The 27,341-nt window shown below is 45.9% G+C and overlaps 1 protein-coding gene across 1 annotated transcript; it reads left to right on the top strand.

Moving 5' to 3' along the window:
* The first annotated feature begins 6,287 nt into the window (after window positions 1-6,287).
* LOC124011143 (neuronal acetylcholine receptor subunit alpha-3-like) lies at window positions 6,288-27,156 on the top strand. Its single transcript, XM_046324209.1, has 8 exons — window positions 6,288-6,511; window positions 19,435-19,574; window positions 19,700-19,744; window positions 19,828-19,937; window positions 20,427-20,634; window positions 20,880-21,542; window positions 21,574-21,840; window positions 26,490-27,156. The coding sequence occupies exons 1-8, from the start codon at window positions 6,454-6,456 to the stop codon at window positions 26,613-26,615; spliced, it is 1,617 nt and encodes a 538-aa protein (XP_046180165.1). The 5' UTR covers window positions 6,288-6,453; the 3' UTR covers window positions 26,616-27,156.
* The last annotated feature ends 185 nt before the right edge of the window (window positions 27,157-27,341 follow it).

Here is a 27,341-nt window from a genome sequence, read left to right as displayed (position 1 = left end):
TCAGGACTTGGCTGTACTGTAATTCAAAACAGGGTGTGTTGTCTTGAAGTGCACACTGACGGGCTGTATTCCAACAGCGTCTCAACCCCTCTTTGTGGAGCCCCTCACTGACTGGGGAACAGTTGTTCACAAGGAAGCCCTGCTCCGTACCCAGCGTCTATCACCACATCCACCCGACCCACAGAACCTTATGACCATGACCAATTCAAACATCACATGGGGCCAGAACACCCACTCCAGCACAGGTCAGAGATAAACCTCAGTATTATCCTTGACTGTTATAATAATCAAGGATATATCATCATTGATGTTTATAAGCAAATACATACATGTATATGTCAGGATTTGGCCAGGGTTGTTCCGGTTTTTGGTCACTAGATGCCCCCATTGTGCCTTTTGACCTTTTCTTTTCCCTTGATCCCCATTATTATTTGCACCTGTGACTCGTTTCCCCTGATTGTATTTAAACCCTTTGTTTTCCTCTGTTCTTTGCTCTGTGTTTGTATGTTAGCACCCAGCCCTAGTACTCTGAGAACTCTTGTTGATCCCGGTGGACTCTCTTGTGGAATTCTGTTTTTTTGTTCTTGTTTGTTTATTTTTAAGTATCTTTTGAGGCTTTTTTGTGCTTTTACCTTCCACCTTGTGGATTTACCTTTTTGTCTTGGAGGATTACCTTTGTTCTCGTGGAATTCCTTTTGAGGTTGTGGAGTTACATGTTTTCCTGAAGAACTTCACTTTTTACTTCATTAAATACACGGTCTCAAGTACTGCTGTGTCTGCCTCATCTTCTGGGTTCTGCTGACTATTCGTGGCTCAGTTGGTTTAGTGACTGTTTCTCACTCCGGAGACCCGGGTTTGTATATAAATATCTTATAAGCCTAACATATTATTGTGAGTAGACATTCTGTGTGTGTTTGTGTGTGTGCATGGTGGTTGTGTGTGTGTGTACTGCGTTTATTTACAAGCTCAGGGTAATAGCGGGGGGGGGTACATACCCATTTATGCAAAGGTAAGCTGATTAGAGAGGAGAGGACAGCATGGTGGGGGAGATATACTCACACAAACCTCCTCCTTTGCACACACTTCCTCTGCTCTCCCAGCTGCTGGGTGTAACGGCGTTCTTCGTTTGTTGAAAGAGAGTCGGACCGAAATGCAGCATGGTGGTTAACTCATGTCTTTAATGAATGAATCTCGGTACATGAAATAACTGAAACAAATACAAAACAACAACACGGAACGTGAAACCTAATTACAGCCTATCTGGTGAAACTACACAGAGACAGGAACAATCACCCACGAAATACAAAGTGAAACCCAGGCTACCTAAATACGGTTCCCCATCAGAGACAACAAGAATCACCTGACTCTGATTGAGAACCGCCTCAGGCAGCCAAGCCTATACTAGACACACTCCTAAACCACAATCCCAATGCCTACAAAAACCCCAATACGACAATACAATAACCCCATGTCACACCCTGGCCTGAACAAATAATTAAAGAAAACACAAAATACTAAGACCAAGGCGTGACACTGGGTCATTCCACCAATCAGGTGTAACTTGGTGAATATAGAGAATTGACAAAAAGAGTAGAAGCAGCAAACCTGATTTGACTGACTATTAGATGTACAATGTCTCTTGAGAAATATATCTCAAAAGGGATAGTTTCACCATATTAAAAGGAGAGTTCAGTTCACATAACAGGGTTGGCCTTAATGAGGGACAGGTCTCTTTTTTAAATGAATCACTAATAACATGAAATATATCTTAATCTTCAGAAATGACTTTGTCAAAGTAACAAAATAAATAGTGACTTTGGATTATAGTGAAAACTTGGAGAAATGTTAGGGTTGTGTGGGTTAAAATCTTCCTTCACTGAACCAAAATATAAACCCAATATGCAACAATTTCTAATATTTCACTAAGATACAGGTCATATAAGGAAATCAGTCAATTTAAATACATTCATTAGGCCTTAATCTATGGATTTCACATGACTGGGAATACAGATATGCATCTGTTGGTCACAGATACCTTTTAAAAAAAGGCTAGGGGCGTGGATCAGAAAACCAGTCAGTATCTTGTATTTACCCCATTTGTCTCATGCATCGCGACACGTCTCCTTCTCATAGAGTTGATCAGGCTGTTGATTGTGGCCTGTGGAAAGTTATCCTACTCCTCTTCAATGTCTGTGCAAAGTTGCTGGATATTGTCGGGAACTGGAACACACTGTCATACACGTATATCCAGAGCATCCCAAACATGCTCAATGGGTGACATGTTGGAGTTGGATACAGGTGTCACGATTGTTATAACGAATGTCGGACCAAGGCGCAGCATACGTAGAGTTCCACATGTTTATTCAGATGAAACTCACAAAAAAACAATAAACAGCAAACGAAACGTGCAGCAAATGGCGAGCTCACAGGCAACTAACCAAAAACAAGATCCCACAAAACACAGTGGCGGAAATGGCTGCCTAAATATGATCCCCAATCAGAGACAACGATAAACAGCTGCCTCTGATTGGGAACCATACCAGGCCAACATAAACATACAATAACCTAGATAACCCACCCTAGTCACACCCCGTCCTGACCCACATAGAGAATAAAAGGCTCTCTATGGTCAGGGCGTGACAACAGGCCATAGAAGAGCTGGGAAATGTTCCGCTTCCGGGAATTATGTACAGATCCTTGGGGACATGGGGCCGTGCATTATCATGCTAAAACATGAGGTGATGGCGGCAGATGAATGGCACGACAATGGGCCTCAGGATCTCATCACGGTATCTCTGTGCATTCAAATTGCCATCGATAAAATGCAATTGTGTTCCTTGTCCGTAGCTTATGCCTGCCCATACCATAACCCCACTGCCACCATGGGACACTCAGAAAATTGCTCGCCCACACGATGCCATACGTCTACCATCTGCCCGGTACAGATGAATCCAGGATCCATCCGTGAAGAGCACACTTCTCCAGCGTGCCAGTGGCCAACGAAGGTAAGCATTTGCCCACTGATGTGAGTTATGACGCCAAACTGCAGTCTAGTCCAGACCCTGGTGAGGACGACGAGCATGGAGATGAGCTTCCCAGAGATGGTTTCTGACAGTTTGTGCAGAAATTATTTGGTTGTGCTAACCCACAGTTTCATCAGCTGTCTGGGTGGCTGGTCTCAGACGATCCCGCAGGTGAAGAAGCCGGATGTGAAGATCCTGGGCAGGAATGGTTACACGTGGTCTGTGGTTGTGAGGCCGGTTGGACGTACTACCATATTCTCTAAAATGACACTGGAGGTGGCTTATGATAGAGAAATTAGCATTACATTCTCTGGCAACAGCTCTGGTGGACATTCCTGCACTCAGCATGCCAATTGCATACTCCCTCAAAACTTGAGACATCTGTGGCATTGTGTTGTGTGACAAAACTGCACATTTTAGAGTGGCCTTTTATTGTCCCCAGCAAAAGGTGCACCTGTGTAATGATGATGCTGTTTCATCAGCTTCTTGATATGCCCCACCTGTCAGGCGGATGAATTATCTTGGCAAAGGAGAAATGCTCACTAACAGGGATGTAAACAAATTTGTGCAAAACATTTGAGAGAAATAAGCTTTTTGTGTGTATGGAACATTTATTTTATCTTTATCTTTTATTTAATCCCATGAAACATAGAACCAACACTTGCTGCGTTGACAGTTTTGTTCAGTGTAGAAGTCACAGAGGGACCTGTCAAAATGCTGGATTTTGGCACGTTAGCAAGTCTTTATTTATATAAAAAAATCGGATTTATTGAATTCTTCATGTGATCTATATTAAATGTCACTTCATTTAATAAAACAGGCTTTTAAAATTAAATATTTTTGTACAATTTCTACTTAAAATATCAAAGGGAAGCAAAAGGAACTAATTTTGTGGAACAACCCTGCTGCTAGCTGCCTCCAACAGTGCAGGTCAGCACAGGCACACATACCCCACTACTCCACCATCTACAAAACTAAACAATTCAAAATGTCTGGCTAAAAGTCTGGCTAAATACATCCGAGTGAAAGGATTACGTATTAAAGACGCCACATGGCCAAAAGTATGTGAACACCATCAAAAATCTCATTCCAAAATCATCGGCATTTATATGGAGTTGAACCCTCCCCTTTGCTGCTATAACAGCCCCCATCCACTCTTCTGGGAGGCTTTCCACTAATGTTGGAAGTGTTGCAGGGATTCACTTCCATTCAGCCACACGAGAATTAGGCCTGGCTCGCAGTCGACATTCCAATTCATCCCAAAGGTGTTTGATGGGGTTGAGGTCAGTGCAGTCCAGTCAAGTTCTTCCACACCGATTTCAACAAACCATTTCTGTATGGACCTAGCTTTGTGCATGGGGGCATTGTCATGCTGAAACAGGAAAGGGCCTTCCCCAAACTGAATCATCTAGAATGTCATTGTATGATGTTGTGTTAAGATTTCCCGTCACTGGAACTAAGGGAGCAAGCCCGAACCATGAAAAACAGCCCCGGACCATTATCCCTCCTCCACCAAACTTTACAGTTGGCACTATGCATTCGGGCAGGTAATGTTCTCCTGGCATCCGCCAAACCCAGATTTGTCCATCGGCCTGCCAGATGGTGAAGTGTGATTCATCACTCCAGAGAACGTGTTTCCACTGCTCCAGAGTCCAATGGCGGCGAGCTTTACACCACTCCAGTCGATGCTTGGGATTGCGCCTGGTGATCTTAGGCTTGTATGTGGCTGCTCAGCCATGGAAACCCATGGAGCTTCATGAAGCTCCCGACGAACAGTTATTTTGCTGACGTTGCCTCCAGAGACAGTTTGGAATTTGGTAGCGGGTGTTGCAACTGAGGACACATGGTTTTTACGCACGATGCGCTTCAGCACTTGGAGGTCCCATTCTGCAAGCTTGTGTGGCCTACCACTTCGCGGCTGAGTCGTTGTTGCTCTTAGACGTTTCCACTTCACAATAACAGCACTTACAGTTGACCAGGGCAGCTCTAGCAGGGCAGACATTTGGCAAACTGACTTGCTGGAAAGTTGCCATCCTATGAAGGTGCCACGCTGAAAGTCACTGAGCTCTTCAGTACGGACCATTCTACTGCCAAAGTTTGTCTATGGAGATTGCATGGCTGTGCGCTCAATTTTATACACCTGTCAGGAACGGTTGTGGCTGAAATAGCTGAATGCGTGTCCACATACTTTTGGCCATGTAGTGTATTAGGTGGTATGACATACTGAAGCTTATATGTATGACTGTATAAAGTGGAGCTCATATTCAGCATATACTGCACCTTGCCTCTGTAAGTAGTGAGATAGATACGCGTAGCCGCGTTAGCCTCCAGTACTCTACTTGTCAGTAGTTACAAAGTAATATATTTAGCTGTCTGATCATTGTTATGTGTGCAAAATCAATTACGTGTCTAAATAGGTCATTTACAGCCCCAGCAGTCAGTTGTGTGTGCGTGCGTGCGTGTGTGTGTGTGTGTGTGTGTGTGTGTGTGTGTGTGTGTGTGTGTGTTGTGTGTGTGTGTTGTGTGTGTGTGTGCGTGTGTGTGTGTTCGTGTGTGTGTGCGTGTGTGTGTGTGCGTGTGTGTGTAATGTGAGTGAATATGTAGCCTACTATGAGTGGGTTTGTATCTAATCCATAGACCCGTATAAAGATCTACTCTCTGATTAAGACAAAAACCATAGAGTGGGGGACATGATGGTGCCCTTTACTCTATGGTGTGTTTTCTGTGGCCAGGTCATCTGATTTAGCTGGCAGGAGGAACAGGAGAATTAGGAGGCACAAGTCATGACAAACACAGAGACCATACCTCTGGGTTACTCACTCCGTGTTATACCAATGAGAGGGCAAGAAAGAGAAAGAGAGCGAGAGAGAGGGAGGTCACCTGACATGACCTACCTTGGCTGTGTCCTGGTTTCCACGGACCAGGTGTCCTGATGAAGCCTGGATTCAGATAGAGGGAATCAACCAGGTCGAGCAGTGAGTGCCTGTCGAGACATGGTAACGAGCAAGAGACAACATGAATAAGTGAAACAGTTCATCCTAACTGAGTGATGAAAAACCATCCGGTCGTAACGCACCGCACGACAAGTAGCCTATACCGTAGCCTACAATGGGTTTGGATGCGTTGTAACTTTTCTTAGGGCTCTCCTGTAATAACAATAGTAGGTTTTATTTTTCATGTTTGTATAACCTGTTTATATATATACTTACTACCCCGTGAATAAAACACACGGGCGCGTGAGGTTGCGCCGGAGGTGGGGGCGGGACAACCGAAGTTCTCAATGTCGGAGAGCGCGCGCTGACATCAACCTCCCCACGCGCAGCGCCCAGAAAAACATCGCTCGATATTTTACCAATCGACTCCTGCAGTCTGTTTACCAAATTGTCCTACTTTTTTATACACAAGACATTCCCAGAGCACCGAGGTGTCGATGAATCCTTCCGGAATAGTCCCCGTGGTGCTTCTGCTGGTGGTCCTGACAGCGCAAGGTAAGAGACGCTTTATGAAGACGTGGGGATGTCGGAGAGTTTGGGGAGAGCGGAACCAACTCGCAACAGAAGAGAGCTGAGCGCTACTGCAGACTTCGCATAGTATCATATAGGCAATTCATTACACAGATACATCGATTGTTTATCCTATTTATGCGTGTTCTGTCTTGTTGTAAACAGTTGAAGTTGTTGCTGGGGTGTCCCTTCTGATTGTGCGACGCACTAGAAACCCCGTCTTTCAATCCGCAGCATGTCCCACAGGAAACATCTCCCGACAGAAATTAAACGGAATACATTGTACAGATGGCTGTGTTGTCATGTTTTATCTTTTCAAACGAAGTAATTGTCTTTGCGTGCGATTCCGTGGTAGCCTAACTTGGAGAATAAACGGAAACCTCATAAATATATATTTTGTTATAGGCTACAAAAGTTGGGCAAAATCGCAACGCGATCTATTCAGATAAACATAATATAACGGTATGCGAAGGCTACGGATCGTCGTCCCGGGGGATGAGCAGTGCTGGTGACACGTCACATCATTAATATACTATACAGTAGGCCAACGTCAGCCCTCTAACTACCATAGACAACCCATCCGCACCGCGCGCATTCACGCGTTATGTTTCCAAACCGAACTAAGTTGCACGTAGTCGACCCTAGCCGTGAACATTGTGCATCATACACACGGGTTTGTCCATACCTGAGTTAAATATAACGGTCCATGTCAGAGCTGTGGTTGGACTCACACGTGCGTGTAATCTGGACTGTCTGGGGTGAGGTACTCCTACACCTCATTTGATCTCTCTGCATTCCATCGGTCTATGTCTGTTCTGTTCTCTTCTACTGTAACTTTGTTGTTCCATCGTGTTCTGCTGTTCTGTTGAGTCATTCTGCTGTTCCACTCTGCTCTCTTCTGTCCGGTACCACGGCGTTCTGCCCTTTGTTCTCATCTCGGTGCCCGGGGCTGGTTCTGGTTCTGGTTCTATCCATCTCTCAATATGTTGTTTGTGTGTCCTTCTCTCTCCGTGTGTGTGTAAGACCCATCCTGTAAGGCCCTCATCCTCGTGGGTTGGTTAAGGGCGTTCTGATCCTGTGTGTCTGTTCCCGAACCGGCTCCCTGCAGACTTCCCAGGGGACAGGGGCTAAGTGCTTTACAGTACCACCAAGGATATTTATAATTAACTCAAGATACTGTAGTTATTCTGTGTCGTTTACAGTGGGAGCAAATGACGTATAGTGGGCAGAGCAAGCAAGGAGATGGACAAAGCCAAGCTCAAGCTTGCGAGACCCTATTGGCGCGTTGTAGTATGTATTTGCGTAGTGGGCTTGTGCATTCGACCTTGCACTCCTAAACAACGCAAAATTTTTGACATTTTGGCAAAGCGTCAAGACTATAAAACTTAGTTCAGTGTGTTTGTAATAGATTCTTGTTTTGGGAACATAAAAATGCATTGAGATCAGATGTTTCATCGAAAGAATGTGTAGAATGTCGGATCAGTTTCACCTAGTTCCATCCTTTCCCACTAACAGTGACTGGACTTCCTCTAACTACCATATTTGGTGATGGGAAAACGTTCTAAACGGATGCTTCAGCTTTATAGCCCCTGTGGCTTGTCTGGGTTTCCCCTTCTGTCTGTGGTCCCACTGTAGCAGCCTGTGATAGACTGGGACTCACAACTCTCTAGTGAGACGGGCGGGCGCAAGCCAGATATGGTGTAATTCTAAACTTTGCCAAGTGGTTTATGGTAATATACTGTTTCTAGGCTATCCACCTGGCATCAGATTATCCAGATTACACTCTTACAAAGAAGGTTCTGGAAACTAAAAGGGTTATTCGGCTGTCCCTATAGGAGAACCCTTTGAAAATAATACAATAAAAGTCCCCTGCTTTTACTTTTAGATACACTCTTAGAAAAATGTTCCTGAAAGGGTGCTACATGGAACCCAAAAGGGTTATCCTATGGCTACAGCTGAGGAGCCCTTTTGGAAGAGTGTAAATACAAGTAAAAGTAGGAGAAAATGTTCATGAGTCTTTTTGAGTAGGTTTTCATCTTGAGTGCTGTATGGGTGACTTGTGCTGTTTGACATTAACATGGACACCTACCTCTCCCCTCCTCTCTCTCTTCCTCTCCCTTCTGCCTCCCTCTCCCCTCCTCTCTCTCTTCCTCTCCCCTCTGCCTACCTCTCCCCTCCTCTCTCTCTCTTCCTCTCCCCTCTGCCTACCTCTCCCCTCCCCTCCTCTCTCTCTTCCTCTCTTCTCCCCTCTCCCTACCTCTCCCCTCCTCTCCCCTCCTCTCTCTCTCTCTCTCTCTCTCTCTCTCTCTCTCTCTCTCTCTCTCTCTCTCTCTCTCTCTCTCTCTCTCTCTCTCTCTCTCTCTCTCTCTCTCTCTCTCTCTCTCTCTCTCTCTCTCTCTTTCTCCCCCTCTGCCTACCTCTCCCCTCCCCTCCTCGCTCTCTTCCTCTCTTCTCCCCTCTCCCTACCTCTCCCCTCCTCTCCTCTCTCTCTCTCTCTCTCTCTCTCTCTCTCTCTCTCTCTCTCTCTCTCTCTCTCTCTCTCTCTCTCTCTCTCTCTTTCTCCCCCGCTGTCTACCTCTCCCCTCCTCTCTCTCTCTTCCACTCCCCTCTGCCTACCTCTCCCCTCCTCTCTCTCTTCCACTCCCCTCTGCCTACCTCTCCCCTCCTCTCTCTCTCTTCCACTCCCCTCTGCCTACCTCTCCCCTCCTCTCTCTTCCACTCCCCTCTGTCTACCTCTCCCCTCCTCTCTCGCTTCCTCTCTTCTCCCCTCTCCCTACCTCTCCCCTCCTCTCCTCTCTCTCTTCCTCTCCCCTCCTCTCCTCTCTCTCTCTCTCTCTCTCTCTTTCTCCCCCTCTGCCTACCTCTCCCCTCCCCTCCCCTCCTCTCTCTCTTCCTCTCTTCTCCCCTCTCCCTACCTCTCCTCTCCTCTCTCTCTTCCTCTCCCCCTCTCCTCTCTCTCTCTCTCTCTCTCTCTCTCTCTCTCTCTCTCTCTCTCTCTCTCTCTCTCTCTCTCTCTCTCTCTCTTTCTCCCCCGCTGTCTACCTCTCCCCTCCTCTCTCTCTCTTCCACTCCCCTCTACCTACCTCTTCCCTCCTCTCTCTCTCTTCCACTCCCCTCTGTCTACCTCTCCCCTCCTCTCTCTCTTCCTCTCTTCTCCCCTCTCCCTACCTCTCCCCTCCTCTCCTCTCCTCTCCTCTCCTCTCCTCTCCTCTCCTCTCCTCTCCTCTCCTCTCTCTCTTCTCTCCCTCCCCTCCCTCCTCTCTCTCTCTCTCTCTCTCTCTCTCTCTCTCTCTCTCTCTCTCTCTCTCTCTCTCTCTCTCTCTCTCTCTCTCTCTCTCTCTCTTTCTCCCCCTCTGTCTACCTCTCCCCTCCTCTCTCTCTCTTCCACTCCCCTCTGCCTACCTCTCCCCTCCTGTCTCTCTCTTCCACTCCCCTCTGCCTACCTCTCCCCTCCTCTCTCTCTCTTCCACTCCCCTCTGCCTACCTCTCCCCTCCTCTCTCTCTCTTCCACTCCCCTCTGCCTACCTCTCCCCTCCTCTCTCTCTCTTTCTCCCCCGCTGTCTACCTCTCCCCTCCTCTCTCTCTCTTCCACTCCCCTCTGCCTACCTCTCCCCTCCTCTCTCTCTCTTCCACTCCCCACTGCCTACCTCTCCCCTTCTCTCTCTTTCTCCCCCTCTGCCTACCTCTCCCCTTCTCTCTCTTTCTCCCCCTCTGCCTACCTCTCCCCTTCTCTCTCTTTCTCCCCCTCTGTCTACCTCTCCCCTCCTCTCTCTCTTCCACTCCCCTCTGCCTACCTCTCCCCTTCTCTCTCTTTCTCCCCCGCTGTCTACCTCTCCCCTTCTCTCTCTTCCTCCCCCGCTGTCTACCTCTCCCCTTCTCTCTCTTTCTCCCCCTCTGCCTACCTCTCCCCTTCTCTCTCTTTCTCCCCCTCTGCCTACCTCTCCCCTTCTCTCTCTTTCTCCCCCTCTGTCTACCTCTCCCCTTCTCTCTCTTTCTCCCCCTCTGTCTACCTCTCCCCTTCTCTCTCTTTCTCCCCCTCTGCCTACCTCTCCCCTTCTCTCTCTTTCTCCCCCGCTGTCTACCTCTCCCCTTCTCTCTCTTTCTCCCCCTCTGCCTACCTCTCCCCTTCTCTCTCTTTCTCCCCCTCTGTCTACCTCTCCCCTCCTCTATCTCTCTCTTCCACCCCCCTCTGCCTACCTCTCCCCTTCTCTCTCTCTTCCTCCCCCTCTGTCTACCTCTCCCCTCCTCTCTCTCTCTCTTCCACTCCCCTCTGCCTACCTCTCCCCTCCTCTCTCTCTCTCTTCCACTCCCCTCTGCCTACCTCTCCCCTCCTCTCTCTCTTCCTCCCCCTCTGCCTACCTCTCCCCCTATCTCTCTTTCTCCCCCTCTGCCTACCTCTCCCCTCCTCTCTCTCTCTTTCTCCCCCCCTCTGCCTACCTCTCCCCTCCTCTCTCTCTTCCTCCCCCTTCTGTCTACCTCTCCCCTCCTCTCTCTCTCTTCCTCCCCCTCTGCCTACCTCTCCCCCTCTCTCTCTTCCTCCCCCTCTGCCTACCTCTCCCCTCCTCTCTCTCTTCCTCCCCCTTCTGTCTACCTCTCCCCTCCTCTCTCTCTTCCTCCCCCTTCTGTCTACCTCTCCCCTCCTCTCTCTCTTCCTCCCCCTCTGCCTACCTCTCCCCTCCTCTCTCTCTTCCTCCCCCTCTGCCTACCTCTCCCCCTCTCTCTCTTCCTCCCCCTCTGTATACCTCTCCCCCTCTCGCTCTTCCTCCCCCCTCTGCCTGAGGGAATTTGGAAGTAAGGAATGACAGATAGGTAGAAAGAGGTAGTCAGAGTTATGTGTATTCACAATATTCAACGTGTGTTTTATAAAGAGTCTACTCCCAGTCCTACTTCTGGTCTTACTAAACTCAAACCTCAGTCTATGCCTTATCTCTGTGCCTAGACTGAAATCGAAGCCTAGTAAAGCCTATGGGCCTATTGAAACCATTCTTGGATATATTATCTCCAGGTGATTTCTCATCCAACTATCAATACCCGCTAAAATCACACCGCACAGATGATCTCAATTGCTTCCATAAGTTTCGGCTCCCTAAAAGCCAAGCTAAGTATGATGTCGGTCCTGCTTTCTCCCCAAATTTTCCAAGACATGTTCGCCCTCTAAAGAGTATCTTCTTCGGAAGAAATAAACTTAGTAATCGAGCAGACTAAGGAGTGATTTAACTATTTGTTAGTCATTCAGTACAACGGAAATAAACTTATTTCTCAGGAATTAAATCATTTTTGGTATTTTAGAGTATTAGGTATGAACTATTTTAGATGAATTACCAGCCTTGTGTTTCTCAATGTTCCTGATAGATCGATATTAAATAAAGCCAAAGTTTATTGGTCGCATACACAGTTTAGCAGATGTTATAACATGTGCAGCAAAATGCTTGTGTTTCTAGCTCCTAACAGGGCAGTAACATTTCAAACAGGTAAACAAATAATAAATAATCAAAAACTAGAAACAAGAAATCAAGAATGTCAGAATGAATCCCATTAACAACCCAAATAACACTATCATTGATCTAAATGCAAGCTATGCATATTAAGACCAACATACAGTGTTCAGACCCCTTGACTTTTTCCAAATGTTGTTACGTTACAGCCTTATTCTAAAATGTATTACATCGTTTCCCCCCTCATCAATCTACACACAATACCCCATAATGCCAAAGCAATAACAGGTTTCTATAAATGTTTGCAAATGTATTAATAATAAAACACAGAAATATCACATTTACATAAGTATTCAGACCATTTACTCAGTACTTTGTTGATGCACCTTTGGCAGTGATTGCAGCCTCAAGTCCTCATGGGTATGACCCTTCAAGCTTGGCACACCTGTATTTGGGGAGTTTCTCCCATTTTTCTCTGCAGATCCTCTAAAGCTCTGCCAGATTGGATGGGGAGCGTCGCTGCACAGCTATTGTCAGGTCTCTCCAGAGATGTTTGATCGGGTTCAAGTTCGGGCTCTGGCTGGGCCACTCAAGGACATTCAGAGACTAGTCCCGAAGCCACTCCTGTGTTGTCTTGGCTGTCTGCTTAGAATCGTTGTCCTGTTGGAAGGTGAATCTTTGCCCCAGCCCGAGGTCCTGAGCGCTCTGGAGCAGGTTTTCATCAAGGATCTCTGTACTTTGCGCCGTTCATCTTTCCCTTGATCCTGACTAGTCTCCCAGTTTCTGCTACTGAAAAACATCCCTACAGCATGATGCTGCCACCACCATGCTTCACCGTATGGATGGTGCCAGGCTTCTTCCAGACGTGACACTTGGCATTCAGGCCAAAGAGTTCAATCTTGGTTTCATCAGACCAGAGAATCTTGTGTCTCATGTCTGAGAGTTCTTCAGTTCTTTAGGTGCCTTTGGCTCTCATGTGCTTTTTTTTCTGTCTGGCCACTCTACCATAAAGGCCTGATTGGTGGAGTGCTGCAGAGATGGTTGTCCTTCTGGAAGGTTCTTCCATCTCCACAGAGGAACTCTGAAGCTGTCAGAGTGACCATCGGGTTCATGGTCACCTCCCTGACCAAGACCTTTCTCCCCCAATTGTTGAGTTTGGCCGGGCGGCCAGCTCCAAGAAGAGTCTTGGTGGTTCCAAACTTCTTCCATTTAAGAATTATGGAGGCCACTGTGTTCTTTAAAAAAATTGTACCTTTATTTAACCAGGCTAGTCAGTTAAGAACACATTCTTCTTTTCAATGATGGCCTGGGAACAGTGGGTTAACTGTCTGTTCAGGGGCAGAATGACAGATTTGTACCTTGTCAGCTCAGGGGTTTGAACTCGCAACCTTCTGGGCTAGTCTAACCACTAGGCTACGCTGCCGCCCTGTTCTTGGGGACCTCAATGCTGCAGAAATGTTTTGGTACCCTTCCCAGATCTGTGCCTCGACACAATCCTGTCTCGGAGCTCTCGGGACAATCCCTTTGTCCTCATGGCTTGGTTTTTGCTCTGACATGCACTGTCAACTGTTGGACCTCATATAGTCATGTGTGTTCCTTTCCAAATCATGTCCAATCAATTGAATTTACCACAGGTGGACTCCAATCAAGTTGTAGAAACGTCTCAAGGATGATCAATGTAAACAGGATGAACCTGAGCTCAATTTCAAGTCTCATAGTAGAGGGTCTGAATACTTATGTAAATAAGGTTTTTGTTTTATTTTGAATACATTTGCAAACATTTCTAAAAATGTCTTTTTGCTTTATCATTCCAGGGTATTGTGTGCAGATTGATGAGGAAATAATGTATTTAATCAATTTTAGAATAAGGCTGTAATGTAACAAAACACACGCACGGGCAATGTTAAGTGGACCAACGGTTAAATCTCATGCATATTGTGCAAATGTTCTTTCTAGTTGTACTGTGGCCAACATTAGCAGCCATGCATTTAGCTAAGTGGCCAATACTGGCCTCGGTGCTTATAGACACAGCATGCCTTTATGGATGTTAGTTCAGTTCACTCCGTATTCAGAATGTTTAGTACGTTCGGAGACACTCAACCTCGACCTCCACTCCTAATTGCATCACCGCGGCTTGGCTGCATACGTACATTTATGAATCATGATGCATACGCCACTGTGTATTCAACTCCACCATACTCACTGCGCGCGTTCATGTTACACACATTTAAGGAATCTGTAGATGCTGTTGTGTGTGGGCAGTTCAGACTATCCAGATTACACTCTTAGACAAACAATATGCTATCTAGAACCTGAAAGGGATTCTTCGGCTGTCCCCATAGGAGAACCCTTTGAAGAACCCTTTTTGGTTACAGGTGGAACCCTTCCCACTGAGGGTTCTACATGGAAGTCAAAAGGGTTCTTCCTGGAACCAAAAAGAGTTCTCTTATGGGGACAGCGAACCCTTTTGGAACCCTTTTTGTCTAAGAGTGTACGTCTCCTGTGGAATCCCATCCAAGTAAACTGCCGTGCCCGTGTCTCTGAGCGTGTGTGTCCCTGGTGTGGGGCAGTTGGAGTGTGAGAGGTTCAGTGAAAAATTTTGGGACAGGAAATGTCGTTTTTGTTGTTGTTAGAGATACGCTATAAACTCCCGGTGACCTCAGTTTGCAGGGTTGCTAAATAGTTGGCTAGCAGACATTAGCATCAGCTCCTCACTGTGACATTCTGCATGCAACAGAGATCAGTATGGGGAGTATGGTATATAGGGGGGTGGATGGACGGAGAGGCCACGCGCATGAATGTGCGCACACACGTTTGCTGAGACACACACGCACACTCATTCCTCTAGTGAATCATAAAGCATGTCCCAGACAGACCCAATGTAACACTCTGAAGACAACAAACGCTATCTCCTCTCTTCTTTCTCTCTCTCTCTCCCTCTGTCTTTCTCCCATCCCCTCCCTCTCTCTCTCTCTCACACACACACACACACACACACACACACACACACACACACACACACACACACACACACACACACACACACACACACACACACACACACACACACACACACACACACACACACACACACACACACACACACACACACACACACACACACACAAACTCTCTCTCTCAGACCAGTCAGAGCCTTCAGCTTATTATTGGACGTAATTAGTTCCTTGGGAGCGTGCAATAGGCAGTCTCATGCCTCGTGGTCGATCATTGTCAAGCGCTCTCTTGATCAAAGGGCTCTCAGCCAATGAGGCTTCAGGACTCTGGAGCTCTCTGCTCTGTTGACACATTGTTGAACACTGTTTGGCTTCTTAACGGCAAATCAATGTGCCCCGTTTGAACGGACCTCTACGTGTCCACTTTGTGTTTTCTAAGAGCAGCCTCTGAGGGTTAGTCTTAGTTTATCTGGACTGGGATTCGGGATGAAGAGTTGGTGAATTAGTAGGAGGACCCAAGTCCTCGTGCTCTTCCTCAATCATACCTACACTTCTGTTTCTGAGTGTTTCTGTTTCCATACAGCACACAAACACACACAAACACACACCCTTGCGTCTTGACCGAGCCACGTTTAATAGGAAGGCTGCCCGCTTCTATCACAGTGATTTTTACCAGAAGTTAACAAGTGAGAGGCTATTGTTAAGTCTACGTGATGTAAGAAACCTTCCAATCCACACAGAGATTAAGGAAGAAGGATGAAGGGGGGGGGGGAAGAAGCGGAGGAAATATATTAATTTTCAGTGCGAACAAAAGGTCCAATTAATGAACAGATTATAATTGCCCTCATTTCCCCTACCCAATTAGGGACTTAAACGAGGTTCTCAGAGCGCAGCCAATCAGGGACCAGTGCTGTGTTTTAACGTCAGGCAGGTAGCGAAAGCAGAAATTACAGTCGTCCACTTTGCTCTCTCTGGAGAGCGGCTTTTTCATTAAGCTCTAAGACTCGGCAGCGCTCTGCGCCGCTTCAACTGACCTCAGGAAACTTTGTGACCGTACAAACTTCTTCAGAGTTTATTACTTTTACATGGAGCTTTAGGGACTGGCTGCTGTGGAAAATGTTAGATGTTTTGAGGAGACGTTTGAGCCTCATTTGGACACATTTGACATTTGAGCCTATTTTCATTTTGGTCGTTTAGCAGATGCTCTTATCTAGAGTGACTTGCAGTCAGTGTATTCAACTAAGTTAGATAAAACGGCCACATAGCTTTTGCTAACTCCATTGTCAAGCCTAACATGTTTTGTAAGACAACTCCATAAGGAGTTGGCAATGGTGGGAGAGAATATATACGTTTGGCATATATAAAAATGTATAAAAAAAACATTAAGTCATCTGTTAATGGACATTGGCACAAGGACTGTATGACCTAAAAGGACGGAATAGATCTTGAGTAAAAATGACACCAGTGAGACGACTCATGTTGAAATTCGACTCATCATGTTACCGTTGAGCACACCAGAGTCACATTGGCCAAAGAGAAATCCCCAAGTCATCTGCTACCGTCTTCAACATCCTTTCAAGATGTACAAGATGACGAGACAGTTTTGAGCTCGGTCATGTTTGAAGGATCGTGTGTTGTGTATCCGAATTCCAGGCCCGTGTGTGTGTGATAATGTACGGCAGATGTTGAGTGGTACACTATATATATATATATAAATGTTTGTGGACACCCCTTCAATTGAGTGGATTCGACTATTTCAGCCACACCCGTTGCTGACAGGTGTATAAAATCGAGTACACAGCCATGCAATCTCCATAGACAACCATTGGCAGTAGGATGGCCTTACTGAAGAGCTCAGTGACTTTCAACGTGGCACCGTCATAGGATGCCACCTTACCCAACAAGTCAGTTCGTCTAACTTCTGCCCTGCTAGAGCTGCCCTGGTCAACTGTACGTGCTGTTGTTGTGAAGTGGAAATGTCTAGGAGCAAAAACAGCTCAGCCGCAAAGTGGTAGGCCACACAAGTTCACAGAGCGGGACAGCCAAGTGCTGACATTGTCTGTCCTCGGTTGCAACACTCACCGAGTTCCGAACTACCACTGGAAGCAACGTCAACACAAGAACTGTTTGTCGGGAGCTTCATGAAATGGGTTTCCATGACCGAGCAGCCACAAGCATCGACTGGAGTGGTGTAAAACTCACCACCATTGGACTCAGGATCAGTGGAAACGCGTTCTCTGGAGTGATGAATCACGCTTCACCATTTGGCTGTCCGATGGACAAATCTGGGTTTGGCGGATGCCAGGAGAACACTACCTACTCCAATGCATAGTGCCAACTGTAAAGTTTGGTGGAGGAGGAATGATGGTCTGGGGCTGTTTTTCATGGTTCAGACTAGGCCTCTTAGTTCCAGTGAAATAAAATCTTAACGATACAGCATACAATGACATTCTAGACATATCTGTGCTTCCAACGTTGTGGCAAAAGTTTGGGGAAGGCCCTTTCCTGTTTCAGCATGACAATGCCCCCGTGTGCACAAAGCAAGGTCCATACAGAAATGGTCTGTTGAGATCGGTGTGAAGGCCTGCACAGAGCCCTGACCACAACCCTGTTGAGCACCTTTGGGATGAATTGGAACACCGACTGCGAGCCAGGCCTTATCGCCCAACATCAGTGCCCGACCACACCAATGCTCTTGTGGCTGAATAGAAGCAAGTTCCCGCAGCAACGTTCCAACATCTAGTGGAAAGCCTTCCCAGAAGAGTGGAGGCTGTTATAGCAGCAAAGGGCTGGACAAGCTCCATATAAATGCCTATGATTTTGGAATGAGATGTTCGACGAGCAGGTGTCCACATACTTTTGGCCATGCAGTGTATGTAACTGGCTCAGTCAGTAGAGTACAGAACCGTGAGTGTGTGTGTGTGTTAGTGTTTGTGTGTGTGTATTTTAACTGGCGGTCCTCTTCTAGGTCTCACTTCTCAAACCAACTGTTTTGAGCTGAATTTCACACTGACTCGATAAGGTCGAAGTTAAAGGTTAAGGTTATAAGTTAAATAGTAGACATTCAGGAGCGATCTGAACATCCGACTGGTTTGGATAAAGGAGACATCTGGCTCTCATTTGGTTGGAACACTACAAGCAGCATTGTGGGTTCAATACCTGTCTTTATTATAATGATTTTGTATTATATAACCCACTAAATACATGTTTACTGCAAGACTTGGATAAAAGCGTCCCCTAAAAGACCATATTTTATTATTTAACACCAGGAAATGTCTTGTGTTGTTTTTGCCCTGTTTTCACTTTCAGTCGCTAAATGCTTTCAGCCATTTGGTTTTCACTCTACTCTCAGGTCACAGAATGGAGGGGTGATGCACTGATGCTCACCTTCACTGGTCCCAGTGTCTAGGCTCTACTGGTGTTAGTTGTCTACTGGTGCAGCAACAGAAAGACAGACTGACGGACAGCTGACTCTGGACTGTGCAGATTGGGGCGAGAGAAGAGAGACTGGTGATCTTTCAAAGGCTGTGTTCAATTAACCATGAGAGAGATGGACAGAAAGGAAGGAGAGAGAGAGGGAAAAGAATGAAGGAAGAGAGTGGGTGGGCAAGAAGAGGACATTGAGAACAAGAGAGGTAGAGTGAAGGTCAGAGAGAGAGAGAGAGAGAGGGGGGGGGATTAAGAGACTGGTGGTCCTTTGAAGCCGGGGCCGAGGTGGGGGTGGAGAGGGGCGGAGGGATGTCCCAAGTGAGGCATGATTTTCTGCTCGGACAGGCGTGGGTTCCATGCATCGTCCCGGCAGCCAAGTCACCAGCGGGGGAGTTTTTTTTTGCAGGTCACTAAATGACCTTCAGTCCTATTTTGCCAGGTACACTCAGAATTTAATAGAGTCGGGTAGACAACACGCGCAAGCACGCACACACACACACACACACACACACACACACACACACACACACACACACACACACACACACACACACACACACACACACACACACACACACACACACACACACACACACACACACACACACACACACACACACACACACACACACACACACACACACTGCGTTCCAGTCTGGCGGGATTTACTAAAAGCTTCCACTTGCCTTCCTATGTAGAAACAGCTCCAATGTGAGACTCTTCACACACCATAGTTCAATCAGCCACAACCTTCTAGTTTCTCTCCATCCGCAGCAAAGAGCCATTGATTAAAACCTTAATGTGGACAAAGTGATGAAAAACTCAAGTTCACCTCAAAGTCCTCTTCGTTAAAGCCTGACAAGGGAGAATCTCTTTATGGTAATGATTTTAAAAGCCACCCTACTATTTTGTAGAAGGACTGCTCCGGTGAAGATTATCTTTGTCGTGTCCCCCCCCCTCTCTCTCTCTCTCTCTCTCTCTCTCTCTCTCTCTCTCTCTCTCTCTCTCTCTCTCTCTCTCTCTCTCTCTCACTCTCACTCTCACTCTCACTCTCACTCTCACTCTCCTCTCCCTCCCCCTCTCCTCTCAGGCTGTCTGTCATCTAAGGGGGAAGACAGGCTGTTCAGGAATTTATTCAGGCGATACAACCAGTTCATCAGACCCGTGGAGAATGTCTCTGACCCTGTCACCGTGGAGTTTGAGGTCTCCATATCCCAGCTGGTCAAAGTGGTGAGACTCACGACTCATTATTGCATCATTACTGGAGCAAATAAGGACATCACTTTGCCTATTTATTTGACCTAATTACTTACAGGCTATGACATCACGTACATATTCTTTCAATCTCTTGTCAGGATGAAGTCAATCAGATTATGGAGACCAATTTATGGCTGAGACATGTAAGTCAAGTTATCTGATCTAGGAAGTTCAGTCTATACCCCTTAGTACCCGGGTTGAAGCACTGTTAAATGTTTTGTTGCAGGTCTGGAATGACTACAAACTGAAATGGGTTCCCATCGAGTATGACGGACTTGAGTTCATTCGTGTGCCCTCCAATAAGATATGGAGGCCAGACATCGTCCTCTACAACAAGTGAGCTCAATCTCTTAACTCTGTACATTATTTTGCAGGGGCACAACAGTCACTGTGGACGGGTCGGGGATGGACGGACGGGGACATTTTTACATTTTTGTCCCCCCCCAGTTTTATAATTGTATTGTGATACAAAACGAGGCAACGGTGTGCTTTAGGACCATGCAGATGCCTCCAAGTGGTCGGGTAGGCTGTTTGGAGTGTTTATTTAACTGGATTAAAAGAAATATGAATAATATTAATTATGCCCCCCCACTTCTAAAATCAAAGTTGAGCCCATGTTATTATGTTCTCTTGTTGCTTTTTAGCCATCAGTGCTAAATGCTAGGCTAACCATCACCCATTATCTCCTCTCCAGTTGTGGGGGTGGTTTTTTTGTTGCCTTCGCTGCTACATGCTATGCTAACCATCAACCATTTTCTCCTCTTCAGTTTATTTTTTTTACCATCAGTGCTAAATGCTACGCTATCATATCTCACCTCTCTTCAGTGCTGTGGGAGATTTCCTGGTTGAGGACAAGACCAAAGCTCTGCTGAAGTTTGACGGCACCATCACCTGGATCCCCCCCGCCATCTTTAAATCCTCCTGCCCCATGGACATCACCTACTTCCCCTTCGACTACCAAAACTGCTCCATGAAGTTTGGCTCCTGGACCTATGACAAGGCCAAGATTGACCTCGTGCTCATAGGGTCAAAGGTCAGTAATCCCACTGGTTAGTTAGTTTACTAACTCGTTTGCTAGCTAGTTAGCCACATTAAATTAATGGGTTATATTTGTTGGCTAATTCAATGTGGCTTTATGGTTTTCTTAGTCATTTTCAACCGTAATTTCTTCCTGGTGTTTTTTATGACGTAATCTCAGTCGAAGCCCTCTTTATCTCCTTCTAGGATAGAACTAATTTGGCTCTGCTTTATGGTTGACATACTATTATCTCCCCATAGGTGAACCTCAAGGACTTCTGGGAGAGTGGCGAGTGGGAGATCATCGACGCGCCGGGCTACAAGCACGACATCAAGTACAACTGCTGTGAGGAGATCTACCCAGACATCACCTACTCTTTCTACATCAGACGCCTGCCTCTCTTCTACACCATCAACCTCATCATCCCCTGTCTCCTCATCTCCTTCCTCACCGTCCTCGTCTTCTACCTCCCCTCTGACTGTGGAGAGAAGGTGACCCTCTGTATCTCTGTCCTCCTGTCCCTCACTGTGTTCCTCCTGGTCATCACTGAGACCATCCCGTCTACATCTCTGGTCATCCCCCTCATCGGGGAGTACCTCCTCTTCACCATGATCTTCGTCACCCTCTCCATCGTCATCACCGTGTTTGTGCTGAATGTCCACTACCGTACGCCTATGACCCACACCATGCCGGCCTGGGTCCGGTCTGTGTTCCTGGGGTTGCTGCCCAAGGTGCTGCTCATGAGGAGGCCTGTAGACCAGGGCTGCCCCTCCTTCTTGGGGAGTGGGAGAGGAGATGGAACAGGAGGTGGGAGTATTGGAGATGGGGGTGTAGGAGGAGGAGCGAGTGGAACGGGGAAGAAGAGGAAGAACAGCATTGGGGGAGGAATAGGGGGCGGGTGTGTGCAGGTGGACGGGGGTGCGGTCACCGCTGAAACAGGGCAGGCGGGGGGAGATGAACTGTGTGGAGTACGGCGAAGTGCAGAACAAGCCGAATTTAGCCTGTAAGGGGAAAGAGGTGCCCATCCCCACCATACCCCCGGTGGTGCCCCCTCCTGCCCCCTCTGATCCGGACCTATCCAAACTGCCCCGAGCGCTCAGCAGCCCGCCCAAAGTCAATGCAGTGGTGGCCTTCTCCGTGGTGTCACCAGAGATCAAACAGGCCATCGAGAGTGTCAAGTACATCGCTGAGAACATGAGAACACGCAACAAGGCCAAAGAGGTAGGACGCTTTGGGTTATTACATTGTTTTACAGAGTTAAATTATCTTCCTTGTGGTTATTACATCGTTATTACAGAGTTACCTATTATTTACATTTGGTCCATTTTTATTTGTCTTTGAATGCAGAGATGGAGATAAAACTGTCCAGTTCGACTGTGTTTTGCAGCTCTTTCCATTCACTAGCTGCAGCAAACTGAAAAGAGGAAATTCCTAGGGATGTGTGTGCTTTGGCGACCTTTAACAGGATTCTTATTACCAAACCACATGGAGGTGTTCAGAACAAGGTTAAGGGCAGAGAAAGCTTGTTGGACACTAAGAAAGATTTGTTGTAGAGCATTTAACACAAAATCCAGGGAGGGGCCAGCTGAGCATAAGACTGTATCATCTGCATATAAATGGATGAGAGAGCCTCCTATTGCCTGAGCTATGTTGTTGATGTAATTTGAGAAGAGTGTGGGACCTAGGATCAAGCCTTGGGGTGCTCCTTTGGTGACAGGCAGTGGCTGAGAAAGCAGGTGTTCTGACTTCATACACTGCAGTCTTTGAGAGAAGTAGTTAGCAAACCAGGCCAAAAACCCGTCAGAGACACCAATAGTCTTTAGCCACCCAAAAGCTTTGGCAAAGTCTATCAAAATATTAGCACACCATTACTTAGAATCATGGGCAGCAGTGACATCATTTAGGACCTTTACGGTTGCAGTGACACATCCACAACCTGAGCAGAAACCAGATTGCATACCAGAGAGAATACTATAGACATCAAGAAAGCCAGTCAAGTTTTTCCAACACTTTTGATAAACAGGGCAAGATAGAAATGGACCTATAACAGCTTGATGCACCATGGCTCCCTTCCAAGCACTGGGAACCTCCCCAGAGAGGAGAGGCAGAGTTAAAAAGGCCAGAGATAGGGGCTGCAACCTTAAAGAAGAAAGGAAATAAAGCATCTGACCCAGATGTTTTTTGGGGTCAAGTTTAAGGAGCTCCTTTAGGGCCTCAGACTCAGTGACCACCTGTAGGGAGAAGCTGTGTAGCGGGCAGGGGGGAAAGAGGGAGGAGCATCAGGACTAGTCGCATTAGAAGGGGTGGGTGATAAGGAAGTGTTGGATGGGCAAGGAGGCATGGCTGAGCCAAATATACATCCTGACTTAAGGGAGTGGTAATTAAAGAACTCAGCCATATGTTCCTTGTCAATAACAACCACATCATCAACATTAAGGGACATGGGCAGCTGTGAGGAGGAGTGTTTATTCTCCAGGTCTTTAAAATGTTTTCCAGAACTTCTTGGGGTTAGACCCACAGAGAGAGAACTGCTTCTTAAACTAACTAACTTTTCCCTTCCAGATAGCCTGAGTGCACGTATTTCTCATTTCCCTGGACGATAGCTAGTAAACCTGAATATTTGTGTGCCGAGTCATTGACCTAATGGTGTCCTTGAGGTGGACTAACTCTGCCAGATCACGGTCGAACAGAAAGGTCATTATAGAAAACAACAAACTGATACCTATCAGGATTAGTTGTGAGGATAACATCAAGGAGAGTATCTTTTTCTGGGTGTTTGGAGTTTTACTTTGTGGGATTATTAATAATCTGGGATAGATTTAGGGAGTCCCATTGTTTTTAGAATTGGTTAGGTGGTTTTAAGCATTTTCCAGTTTAGGTCACCTAGCAGGACAAATTCAGACTTGGTGTAAGGGGCCAGGAGAGAGTTCAGGACAGGTAGAGTACAGGCCGGTGCTGATGGTGGACGATAGCACCCAGCAACAGTCAACAAAGAGCTATTTAAAAGCTTAATGCTTAAAGCCAGAACATCTAATAGATTTGGTGGAGACAACCGAGCACTGAAGGTGTTCCTTGGTAAAGATTGCTACTCCACCACCTTTGGAAGATCTGTCTTGCCGAAAAAGCTTATAACCAGAAGGTTTAACATCAGTGTTCAGAACACTCTGAGGCAGGGGTACCTGTACCAGACAGCAGGAGACAAGCCAGAGCAGACAGGGAGCAGATCACCAGGTGGGAACCAAGGAGCAGTGCAGCACCCAATGGGAGAAGCTTTTGTTGGGAAGCTGAGTAGGAGAGGTGGTATTCAACCTTACCAGAGAGGTGCATGGTGAAGCAGGTAAAAATGTCCAACGTAAAAAGCTGAACAAAAACCATTGGGCGAAAACAAAACCAAGATGCTGGTAAAAACACTAAATTCCATAGCCAGATCAAACAGCAATTAAAGTTATTGGTTATTACCTCGTTATTAGATTTATCTGTTCTTCAGCTATTGGTTATTACATAGTTATTACAGAGTTATCTTTTCTTCAATTATTGCTATTACATAGTTATTACAGAGTTATCTGTTCTTCAGTTATTGGTTATTACCAAGTTATTACACAGTAACTACAGAGAAACGCTATGCAGTGTAAAATTACCCAGCAAGGATCTTCAGGAGGGAATTCTCTGCTGTGACCAAGTGAATGGTTGATTTTGGAAGAAGCTAACCACTTAGCTAGATAGCTAACCAAATGCAGAACTACAGAGCGTTTAACACATTTTAGACAGTTAACTTAATAGTTGTAAGATATCTAGCTGGCAAACATTTAGTTGTGACTTCCATACTGTAACTAGATCACCTGGCGCATGCTGCACGACAGTGAGTGACTCACAGGTGAGTGCAATGAAGCGCTGATGAGCGTGACGAGGGAAGCAGGTGTGCGTAGTGCTGGGCAGCCTGGCGCCCTCGAGCGCCAGGGAGAGAGAGCGGGAGCAGGCGTGACACAAAGAGACCCAACTGAGGCAGTGTATTCTCTGATAGAGAGCCTCCATGGGAGTTAGTTCTGGTTTCATCTAAACTGTTAAACCCTTTGTACATGGAGTGTAAAGCTGTTTGTGAGAAAAGCTTTAGTACTCTTCTCTCAATTCAATTCAATTTAAGGGGTTCATTGGCATGGGAAACACATGTTTACATTGGCATGGGAAACACATGTTTACATTGGCATGGGAAACACATGTTTACATTGGCATGGGAAACACATGTTTACATTGGCATGGGAAACACATGTTTACATTGGCATGGGAAACACATGTTTACATTGGCATGGGAAACACATGTTTACATTGGCATGGGAAACACATGTTTACATTGGCATGGGAAACACATGTTTACATTGGCATGGGAAACACATGTTTACATTGGCATGGGAAACACATGTTTACATTGGCATGGGAAACACATGTTTACATTGGCATGGGAAACACATGTTTACATTGGCATGGGAAACACATGTTTACATTGGCATGGGAAACACATGTTTACATTGGCATGGGAAACACATGTTTACATTGGCATGGGAAACACATGTTTACATTGGCATGGGAAACACATGTTTACATTGGCATGGGAAACACATGTTTACATTGGCATGGGAAACACATGTTTACATTGGCATGGGAAACACATGTTTACATTGGCATGGGAAACACATGTTTACATTGGCATGGGAAACACATGTTTACATTGGCATGGGAAACACATGTTTACATTGGCATGGGAAACACATGTTTACATTGGCATGGGAAACACATGTTTACATTGGCATGGGAAACACATGTTTACATTGGCATGGGAAACACATGTTTACATTGGCATGGGAAACACATGTTTACATTGGCATGGGAAACACATGTTTACATTGGCATGGGAAACACATGTTTACATTGGCATGGGAAACACATGTTTACATTGGCATGGGAAACACATGTTTACATTGGCATGGGAAACACATGTTTACATTGGCATGGGAAACACATGTTTACATTGGCATGGGAAACACATGTTTACATTGGCATGGGAAACACATGTTTACATTGGCATGGGAACACATGTTTACATTGGCATGGGAAACACATGTTTACATTGGCATGGCAAGTGAAATATATAATAAACAAAAGTGAAATAAACAATAGAAATGAACAGTAAATATTACACTCACAGAAGTTCCAAAAGAGTAAAGACATTACAAAGGTTGTATTATGTATATATACAGTGTTGTAACGATGTGCAAATGGTTAAAGTACAAAAGGGAAAATAAATAAACACAAATATAGGTTGTATTTACAATGGTGTTCGTTCTTCACTGGTTACTCTTTTCTTATGGTAACAGGTCACAAATCTTGCTGCTGTGTTGAGAAACTGTGGTTATTCACCCAGTAGATATGGGAGTTTATCCAAATTGGGTTTGTTTTCATATTATTTGTGGGTCTGTGTAATCTGAGGGAAATATGTGTCTCTAATATGGTCATACATTTTCTTAGTAAGGCCTGAGTTCAGTATTGAAATGATGCACACAGAATAGCCGTACACCCAATGGCATTACCACAGCAGGTTGCTTCAGGAAAAAACATGCGCCTGGAACACACATGCATGTCAAGTAACACACATAACTGGCCTGACCCAGTATATACGCTATAGGGGCTCAAGGAATACTGGTCTTTTTCTCTCTCTCTCTCTCTCTCTCTCTCTCTCTCTCTCTCTCTCTCTCTCTCTCTCTCTCTCTCTCTCTCTCTCTCTCTCTCTCTCTCTCTCTCTCTCTCTCTCTCTCTCTCTCTCTCTCTCTCTCTCTCTCTCTCTCTCTCTCTCTCTCTCTCTCTCTCTCTCTCTCCAGGTGGAAGATGACTGGAAGTACGTAGCCATGGTGATTGACAGGATCTTCCTGTGGGTGTTTGTGACTGTGTGTATCACTGGAACTCTGGGACTGTTTCTTCAGCCTCTCATCAGCTTCTTCACATGAACCACTACTTTTTCTCCATTGTTGTCGTTCTGTCTCCGTTGTCCTCTCATTCTCACCAATCTTCCTTTTTTTTAACATTCTCTCCCTCTCGCTTCCGTTACTTATTGCCCATTCTACTGGCATCTACTGTCTTCCAGGTCCCGAAAGCAGGCAAACTATGAAAAAGACAGCAGTCCAATTTATAAAACAAACCTCATTGTAACCATTGATGTACTGTGAGGTCCTGTTGTTGGGACCACTGCATTGCTATCGCAATTACTACCCATTTATTATGCCAATAGAGAAGTTGGTTCTCGTTCTAGACATGATGCCAAACGGATCTAGAATCTGTAGCTCTGTGCTGTATGTGTTCAGTGGCTGAGTGGAGGAGTAACTCGATGATGCCTCTTTCTTACTCGACATGTTATGATACTGTAGTCCACTGATCTCTGGATGATATAAATCTGTAATACCTTCAATCCTGTGCTATGCTTACGGATGGAGTATCTCCTTACCAGGAACAACTCTATAGGAAATACTCCTGGCCCAGGTTATACTGTATATACGATATATATATATATATATATATATATATATATATATATATATATATATATATATATATATATATATATATATCATTATGCATGATTTATGATGCTGATTTTGAATATGGTTTCTGTACAGACATGGTCGTGTGACTTTAACATCATTCTCATAAATGTATCATGATAACATGTTTGCATC

Source organism: Oncorhynchus gorbuscha, linkage group LG23 (assembly GCF_021184085.1).
Source record: "Oncorhynchus gorbuscha isolate QuinsamMale2020 ecotype Even-year linkage group LG23, OgorEven_v1.0, whole genome shotgun sequence".
In the NCBI taxonomy this organism is placed as follows: domain Eukaryota; kingdom Metazoa; phylum Chordata; class Actinopteri; order Salmoniformes; family Salmonidae; genus Oncorhynchus; species Oncorhynchus gorbuscha.
This window is presented reverse-complemented; position numbering and strand designations above follow the sequence as displayed.

What these genes read in the sequence shown, in the direction of transcription:
- LOC124011143 (XM_046324209.1), top strand. Translation starts at nt 6,454, where the DNA reads ATGAATCCTTCCGGAATAGTCCCCGTGGTGCTTCTGCTGGTGGTCCTG. An exon ending in GACATCGTCCTCTACAACAA is followed by an intron (nt 19,938 to 20,426) that starts GTGAGCTCAATC and finishes ACCTCTCTTCAG; the next exon opens with TGCTGTGGGAGATTTCCTGG. An exon ending in CACGCAACAAGGCCAAAGAG is followed by an intron (nt 21,841 to 26,489) that starts GTAGGACGCTTT and finishes CTCTCTCTCCAG; the next exon opens with GTGGAAGATGACTGGAAGTA.